This window comes from Epinephelus moara, chromosome 14 (genome assembly GCF_006386435.1).
Source record: "Epinephelus moara isolate mb chromosome 14, YSFRI_EMoa_1.0, whole genome shotgun sequence".
Classification (NCBI taxonomy): domain Eukaryota; kingdom Metazoa; phylum Chordata; class Actinopteri; order Perciformes; family Serranidae; genus Epinephelus; species Epinephelus moara.
The window spans coordinates 36,596,067-36,605,569 of NC_065519.1; the positions used below are offsets into that span (position 1 = coordinate 36,596,067).

The 9,503-nt window shown below is 40.4% G+C and overlaps 1 protein-coding gene across 1 annotated transcript in view; it reads left to right on the forward strand.

The window, feature by feature from the left end:
• LOC126401237 (voltage-gated potassium channel subunit beta-2-like) overlaps positions 1 to 9,489 on the forward strand; it is a 125,281-nt gene extending 115,792 nt beyond the window's left edge. The window contains exons 8-13 of the mRNA XM_050062358.1: positions 2,546 to 2,631; positions 3,913 to 4,033; positions 5,103 to 5,197; positions 5,446 to 5,566; positions 6,029 to 6,117; positions 8,959 to 9,489. Coding sequence (XP_049918315.1) covers positions 2,546 to 2,631; positions 3,913 to 4,033; positions 5,103 to 5,197; positions 5,446 to 5,566; positions 6,029 to 6,117; positions 8,959 to 9,042 — 596 coding nt within the window. The 3' untranslated portion in view covers positions 9,043 to 9,489. The remainder of the gene's footprint in view (positions 1 to 2,545; positions 2,632 to 3,912; positions 4,034 to 5,102; positions 5,198 to 5,445; positions 5,567 to 6,028; positions 6,118 to 8,958) is intronic.
• Positions 9,490 to 9,503: the final 14 nt, after the last annotated feature.

The following is a 9,503-nucleotide window of genomic DNA, read 5'->3' on the forward strand; positions in this document are numbered from 1 at the left end:
ACCTGCGCTCTCTCATTGGCTGGGGAAATCTCCGCCCAGAAGCGGTCCGAGCTCACAAAAACATCTAAATACAGTTAAAGGGCAGGAGCTCTGCAAACAGAGTCACCACCACACATGAGTAGAAGCCCATAGGTGATGATTAAGCAGGATTTCATTTGTATATGTCTATATTTTGTTTTGTTTGAAAATCCTCCAGATCCTACCTTTAAGTATTTTTGTAAACACCAGTACTTTTACTTGTAATTGAGTACAATTTAAGCAATGTAACAGTACTTGTACTTGAGTACAAATTTTCAGTACTCTTTCCACCTCTGATTATAATTATAATTACAGCTATTGTGGTACAATATGTTGAAAGTATATTAATATATAATAGTATACATATGTGCCAATAATCATATGTGTATAATAACAGTAGAAGTATGGCTAATGATAACAGCAGCAGCAGAAGGCATCTGGCAGGACCACAGCAGCAGCACAACCACACACGTCACACTATCCAGGCACTGCTGCGATATAAGTTAACCTGAGAGACAGTGAAGCACAAAGGCTCCAGAGAAGAAGCCAAGTTAGTGACAGACAGTGAAGCACAAAGGCTCCAGAGAAGAAGCCAAGTTAGTGACATGCAGTACGGCCGAGTTAGCGAGATGCAGTAACAGGACAGGAGTGTTAGCAAAGGAGAGAGAGAGAGAAGGTGCACGGTGTATTATAGGAGGTCCCCTGGCAGACCAGGCCTAAGTCAGCCTAACTAGGGGCTGGTACAAGGCAGGCCTGCGCCGGCCCTAACTATAAGCTTTATCAAAGAGGAAAGTCTTAAGTCTAGTCTTAAATGTGGAGACGATGTCTGTAACAGGAAGATGATTCCACAGGAGAGGAGCCTGATAGCTGAAGGTTCTGGCTCCTGATCTACTTTTGGTAATTTTAGGGACTACGAGTAACCCTGCATTCTCAGATCGCAGTGTTCTGGTGGGATAATATGGCACTATGAGCTCTCTAAGATATGACGGAGCCTGACCATTTAGAGCTTTATAAGTTAGGAGTAGGATTTTAAATTCAATTCTGGATTTTACAGGGAGCCAGTGCAGAGAAGCTAAAACAGGAGAAATATGATCTTGTTTCTTAGTTCCTGTTAGTACACGTACCGTTGCATTCTGAATTAGCTGGAGAGTTTTTAAAGAGCTATTAGAGCTACCTGATAATAGGGAATTACAGTAATCCAGCCAAGAGGTAACAAAAGTGTGGACCAATTTTTCTGCATCTTTTCGGGTCAGGTTAGGCCTAATTTTCGCAATATTACGCAGATGAAAAAATGCAGTCCATGAGGTTTGTTTTAAATGGGAATTAAAAGACAAATCCTGGTCAAATATTACTCCGAGGTTTCTTACGGTAGTGCTAGAGGCCAGAGCAATGCCATCCAGAGAAACTATGCCATCAGATAAAGAGTCTCTGAGGTGTTTGGGACCAAGAACAATAATTTCAGTTTTGTCTGAATTTAACATCAGGAAATTGGTGGTCATCCAGGTTTTTATGTCTTTAAGGCAATTTTGAAGTTTAGTTAATTGATCAGTTTCTTCTGGCTTCATCGATAAATACAATTGTGTATCATCCGCATAACAATGGAGATTTATGGAGTGATTTCTAATGATGTTACCTAAGGGAAGCATACTAGTGAAATGAAGTTAATTTGTGAACTTAGGTTCGGGAGCAGGGCCACACCTCAACCACACCCCTGATTACCTGTCAAGCCTACTTGTACCTGGTCAACCCATTCTGCTCCGTTTGTCTCAGATTTCTCCACCCACCCGCCTTTTCCCTTCCCTTCATGCATCACCCCTCCTACCTCATCCCTACCAACATTCCTTCATTCTCTCTTCCCTTCTTCCATCATCGCTCCTTATTCAGTCTGGTGCATACCTCTCCCATGTCTCTTCTAGGTACTGTCTGGGGGGCCTGTAATCAGCTCGGTTAGGAAAACACTTGAGACAGAACCCCCACACTGATTCTCCCTCCACCCGATATCAAGTTCATCCTCCCAGACCAACCTAACAGAAGACATCCCTTTTCCATCTCCACCCCCACTTACATCCATTCACCATTCCCCAACAACTAACGCCTCCTGAATTACAATAAACATTTAAACGATGTATTGTTGTGCCGTGGTCCTTGCTAGTGTATTAACATCCGATACATAACAATTTTAATGCTGAAACGTAATGGCCTGGTAAGTCTAGTTACTGTCTAGTTATTGAAATAATGCAGCATTAAAATCATTATTATTCAGTGCCCGGGACTTTTTGTACAAGTTGTATTTAAGTTGTAAGTATTCGTTCTGCATTTTAAAAATGACTCAAAAACATGTATTCATCCAGCTTCTTCCAGCAAAGAGTGATCCATCAACTATATACAGAGCCCAAAACCTATATAAAGAACATATAAGACAATAAAATTTTTATGCTATTTGACCTGTTCTCCATTTTCTCACTATAACTATTTATTTCTGTCTTTTGAAGCATTGTAATTTAGCTAATTTGGTCTGTTATGGTAGAAACGGTGAGGGCGATGACCCATGTGATCAACCAGGGGATGGCCATGTATTGGGGGACATCACGGTGGACCTCCATGGAGATCATGGTGAGTTCACACAATCAATATAGCCTGGAGATGTATTCATGGGTCCATTTGGTTCGTTGTAACAGAAATTTGACCCACTACCTGTGTTGGTCCAAATTATTAAGTCCAAAAAGGTCAAGTGATGCCAGTGGTGGTGTTCTCCATCTGCCTGGGTCTGCTTGGCTGTGCCACATCTAGATTTTCTAACTATTCTTTGGTCTCTCTTTTTTTAATTTGTGCACATGTAGGGTTGGGATCCGGATCCGGTTCTTTTTTTGGAACCGGTTCCGGAACCGGTTCCATCACATTTGGTGTAACGGTTCCTCCAAACGGTTCCTAGATTGTAAAAAAACAAAACAAAAAAAAACGTCACATGCATTTCCATTAGAGTGCGGCACGGGCCGCATATTTCTGTCTGAACCCGACCGAGCCCAACATTATCTAATCACTAAAGCACTGAGTTTGTGTCACACAGTTGTCATGATTACAGGATATTTAACAGGCCGGGTGTGCGCCGTGGGTGCTCAGCGGAGAGGGAGACTTCCATGTTTGAGACGGGAGCGGGCGACGGGAGCGGGCGACGGGAGCAGGCGGCGGGAGGTCCGACGCTTCCAGCGAGGGGAGAGGGAGAAATATATCAAAATAAGATAAAATAGGAGACACCTGTCTCCCTCTTTTATTTAATTTTCAGCGTTTAATCAAGGCGGAGGCTGGCGGTGGGAGGTCCGCTTCCAGCGAGGAGAGAGGTAGAAACAAACAGCCAATGTGTGTGTGTTCTGTTCAGGTGTTGTCACGTAAATAACAGTGCCCAAGCATGAATGCATATAAGTATTTTTTATTACATTGTTGTGGTTAATTTTAATAGTGTTACTGTAGAAATCAGAGCATCACTTTTTGTTGTTATATATTCTCAGGGAGATGATACAAGCTCTAAATCTGAAATACACACCACACACAAATGTGTGTTTTCATCTAATTGTACTGTGCAACAGTTAGAATAAAGTTTTTGTATTTGTATAATTGCATTTGTGTTTATTATATACTTGTTTAAGTATAGCAAGTATAATGAATATAATGTAGGAATCGGTAAGAGGAATCGGTAAGGAATCGGACCGTTAAGAAGGAATCGGTAAGGAATCGGAATCGTTAAAATCCTAACGAGTCCCAACCCTGTGCACATGGGATTTGCATTGGTTTTCCATGGATGTGTTTTCAGATCAGGTCAAAAATGTTGGACCTATGAGGACTTGTATAGTTCACAGCAGTTTTGTTCCCTGTGAAACTGTTTCATGTGTGCTGCAGGAGGCATATTCGGTGGCTCGACAGTTCAACCAGATCCCACCCATCTGCGAACAGGCAGAGTACCACATGTTCCAGAGGGAGAAGGTTGAAGTGCAACTCCCTGAACTCTTCCACAAGATAGGTAAGCAGCTGCCAGTATGTCAATGATTACAATAATAAAGAACTCACCTATTTCCACCAAGCAGTCCGGTACAGCTCAGTTCAGTTCAGTTCAGTTCGGTTGTAGATGGTACCAAAGGAACCGTTCCTTACTGTCCCCATTTTTGCTGTCTGTGATTGATCACTCTTGCTCAGGGCTGAGTTTTGGCTGGTTTTGAGGCTTATGTAATGTCTGTCCATACCATGGCAAGTCTTACATACATTAGTAAACTGTAACTATAAAATGAAAGGATGTAGTCTGAGAAAAAAATAAATTCATTCACAGGGCCAACTGCTGGCAACGTTTAAGGTGGAACATTTACTTGTAATGTTACTCTATCCATAAGATGACAACACGAATCAATCAGCACACGTTACATTTTTAATATGACAACTGTGACCATTCCATTAATTTTTATTGTCTCTCTTGGATGACATACACTTTTAGTAATGAGTGAATCTTCAAGAGTTTATAAAGATATTCATAATATAATATTAATTTCAACCGGATTATGTGAACTGCATATATTCTAATCCTCACTTGGAGAAAAAAAAAGCATTGCAGAGCATCGTTCTTCTGGGCTATGGCAACACTAAACCACCACGCTTGCCTGAGAAGGACTAAATGCACAAACCCACTATTTTTAAATATCCCATTGAGAGACGCGCTCATCGCAGCCTGTTCTATTTTGTTCTGAAAATGTCGGCGTGCAGCCTCATTCTGTGGACGATAAACGAGGTGCAGACTTTTCATCTTTGTCACCGGTAATGAGGAAATACAGTGAGTGCTGGACGGAGCAGTCAGTGACAATAACCTCGCCCACATTTAAGAGTAGTGTTTGCAGTGGAAACACTTAATGGACCTAGGGTCTAGGTACCATGTCCAAAATGTTAGTTTTGGTTCCAAAGGTACTATACTGAAAGTGGTTTGTGGAAACAGGGCTCTAGTCCCCATAATGAACTGCAATAAATGGCAAATAAAAGTAACTGAACAACACAGCACAAATTTGCTGCATGTGATATGATTTACAAAGCCTGTTTTGGGCATGCAGGCATTGGAGCTATGACATGGTCTCCACTGGCCTGTGGGATCCTCTCAGGGAAGTATAACAGTGGGATCCCCTCTTGTTCACGTGCTGCACTCAAGGTAACACTCTTACTTTCCCCTCTTCATATTACTATTATTATCATCATTATTATTATTATTATCATTAAATCTCTATTTAACCAGAAAAAAACTCTTGAGATTAAAAATCTCTTTCTCAAGGCTCTGCTGGCCATGACAAGCAGCATTATAAAGTTACAGACAGACAGCATAGAACAGAAATGCTCATTTGCCAAACTCTGTACGTACCCTCGGTACATACAATAAAGACATTGTGCTGTCTGTAACAGGGTTATCAGTGGATGAAGGACAAGATCCTGAGTGAGGAGGGGCACCGCCAGCAGATGAAGCTCAAAGAGTTGCAGGCAGTGGCTGAGCGACTAGGCTGCACCCTGCCCCAACTAGCCATTGGTACAGCAAAACTAGAATTTGTTGATCTGTCTATATGTCCATCATATCCTACTAAGTAGTTGTCCATGTTTTTTTCTTCCAGAGTCCACACATTTGTGTCTCTGTCATGATAGCTTTGTTGAAATTGGTTGTCACTTCATAACAGATTACACTTAATTTTATCTGAGGTTCATTTTATGCTTATTTTCCAAAATGACATCTTTAATTTCTCATGTATCATGGTAATCTGTAACTAGATAATTTTATAGACATCCTTCATTGTCACAACCTTGAAAAAGTATTTCACTGTTTTTCAAGAAAAACACTTAAACACATAACGACACTAGCACAAATGTGTTCAGTACACATACAACTAGTTGTGATTTCCTAGCTTGTGATGTAGTCCAAATGACTTCACTCTTTGCCTCCACACAATACAAGTTCTACATTCATCTTTTCTTCCTGTGCTGCAAATTCCCACAGCATGGTGCCTGAGGAGTGAGGGGGTGAACTCTGTCCTGCTGGGAGTCTCCAGAACTGATCAGTTGATGGAGAATGTCAGAGCAATACAGGTCAGAGAGCATACAGGCAGCAGGGGGAACCATTTTATGTCATGTAATGTTTTTAATAGTTCAGTAACCCCAACCAACATTTAATGGTACCAGACAGTCTTGGATCAGTGTTTGGGAAAGCTTTAGGTCAGTTTCAGAGCTGCTGTTACATTTACTTAGTATCGACCAAAAAAAGTAATGACTTATTGTTGTTACCTTTTAGTTCTGGTTTTCAAACCAATTGTTTTACAGACAAACCAAGAGATGTAAACACAACGTCATATGGACCCATGGGTAACTCATTCACCCACATCCTTGACTCCCGTACTTGACTGCACTAGCTAAGAGTTACAACATATAAAGGGTGCAACTACCCCTAGTTAGTCTGGGACTGTTAGTGGCCGTTTTGGTAAGGAACCGGAACCAGGGCGAGTGAGACACGGTCCGGAATTCGATGGATGTGCCTTTCCATCAAAATAAAAGCACCAAGCTAATAAAAATGCCGTGAAACTTTAATTTAAAGAATATAATTTACAAGAAAAGCCCCAAGCCATTAAGTTAATCGATTTTCTTACACCCCTCATCACCCCAAATCGATGGTGCGCCGGAATTTAAAGTTTTACTTTGGTGAACACTTTTACTTTGGTGAATTTGGTGAATTCGGCATCCGCTCTCTAGACCGGAACCAGAATCCAGACAAAATTCAGAGTGAATAGAAACCAGACTCTTCACTTTATGTGAAGAGCCTGGTGACGCGAGGATACCCCCAGTCCCAGACGTAATGAAATATAATCAGCACGGATGAGACACATGATGTTAGTTAGGCAGAGCAGGGTTTTTTTTTTCTCTGACACACAGCACCATCTTTGTAGTGTGTGGTTTTGCACAAGCTTACTGTGGTATTGAGATTTGCCAAATGATAAAGCAAGCAGTTATAAAGGATTTAGAGGTATATTCTTCATTTACTGAATCGTTTTAAGAACAGGATGTATTGATTTGATGTGTTTATTTCAATGTGAAATGTAAAATACCCACAATGTTGCTCTGCTGCATCACATTGCCTCTAGTACTTTGAGCCATTAATTTCAATTTTTAAACAGATTGTATTTGTTTTTTACACAGTGCTTTGGACAGATTTTACCTGTTGGAGGGCCACAGAGCGGGAAGAAAAAAATAGACCACCTGTATCAGTCCTGTGCACAAACATATTTTGGGGCAAGTGCTCAAACAAAAATCATAATAGAAAAACAGAAAAAAGGAGTGCTTCTTTTGGTGGATAAGTAAAAAACCATCAAGGTGCCCTTTGGTGAAAAAACAAAATCGTAGTAATTATGAATTTTAAAAAATAAAGTTATAACATGTTTTGCTTACTTATATAGTTATTTTAATTCACATCCAGTGATGCAGATAAGGGTGTCATTGTGTTAAAACATTGTGGGTAACACATATTAGGCAGGGGGGTCTAGGGGTCCTATCCCGGGACATTTTGAGCCTCAAACAGGTGACAAATCAAAATGAAAATATAATAGAAGCAGTAAGACTCTCAGGCATTCTGTACTGCTTTCAAATATTTATTCTCCTGTAGATCGACTTCTCTTATTTCATGTTGTCTGGTGAGTCAACACACATATTTTATTTTACCACAGTAAGGTTTAAATGGTTCTGGATGTACAGAGTAGAAGCTGCTCTGACACACTGACACACTGAGGATGATTTCTACCACAAACGTCTTAAATTAGGCATGAAGTTAATGGAGTGCTGAAGAGAAAAAAAGTCTTCTGGGGGGTAGTTTGGTTCATTTACATCAAATTTATGTTTTCTCTTGTTGTTACTTTCCCATCAGAACCCTTTAATTTAACCTGTGATACAGCTAAATGCTTTATTTCCAGTTGGTTCAGAAATAGAATCAAATTCACGTTTTTTGAAATTCAATCCAATGCCCAAGTATTTGTTATACAATACAGTTTGTGTATCTGAGTAAACCACTGTCATTTCATTGAATAGTCACATACTAATACTTGAAATTATCCTCTAAATAAGCTTTAAATATTCTTAAAGAATCCCAGAGAAGAGACGCCTGCAGCAGCTGCAGCTTTGCGTTCGTCCTCTCCTTGTCTGCACTCTTGGCACAAAGCATGTGCACCACCAAACCTCATTTCAGATTTATTTAAATAAATTATCAGAGCTGCTGTGTGGGAGTTCTAGGTTTTTAAGGACAGGTGGAGGTGGAAAAGCACTAGGGTTAGGGTTGGCTTAATGGTGGGTTAGTGCCTGGTTTAGAGTGGCTGTATTGAGTTGTTTTAATGGTCTCACAACAGTGAGGTTAAACAATACAGAGGATTAGGGCAAACACTATAGTTACCTGGGTGTGCATGAAGGCAGGTCACAGGGAGACATGCTGCTGTTCTGCAGGGCACACAATTTATGTGTGTTAACTGTGGTGACTGTGACAAAAGACGTTGATGATGGAAGGGCAGGGGCTCTTGCTGTCTGGCAGGAGTATAACTTAAATGTGGTTGTCAGGTATTACAATACACTTTTAATGGAGAATTCATGCCATGGGCTAAATTTAAAAACTAAAATATTAAGCTAGAAAAAGAAATAGAAAAGAAATGTCTTACAAAAAAAGGGCACTTATCTAGTTAGAGGGCAAAAGCGCAGGCGCTTGAACACCACCTGGGGTCTCCCTGTGCACGCGCCTGCCAAACAGGCAAACAAGCCAGAGTTATTTGTGACACTCAGAAGTCAAGGCCTGCCTCCAATGTAAGGCTGTTTAATGTAAAAGCCTGGTTCTGCCCAAAGTTGAGGTAAATACATAGACTGAGAAATATCAGTAATCTTTTCTCTCTTCTCATTCCACAGGTTCTTCCGAAGTTATCACTGTCAGTTGTATCTGAGGTGGATAACCTCTTGGGGAACAAGCCCTATAGTAAGAAGGCTTCCTAGAAGATCCTAGAAGCACCAGGGATGAATTGTCATGCTGTCCTGCCTATGAATGAGAGACAGCAACACACATGGGCAATATATATATATATATATATATATATATATGTATATATATATTCATTTGTGACAGTAAACAGCGAATAACAAGCAAAGATTTGCCATAACTCATTTCACCAAGTTAATGCACTGTCGATATACTTCCTTGTTCACATTACCACATAATAATTGTACAGTATGCAATACTTATTACAGTTGTTTGAACAAAAGAAAAAATTTAAAAAAGGCACTTTATTGTAATCAGCTAAAAAACTAGCTGATCATTGAGCAAGATGCAGCATGGTGCACCAAACAAGGCATCTTCACTGTCTAAAGACTGTTAACTCAGCACATCGCAGTATGTGTAACTTCAAATATTCATTGTTGCATCTGCATGCAATTAAACACATATTGCACAAGACCTC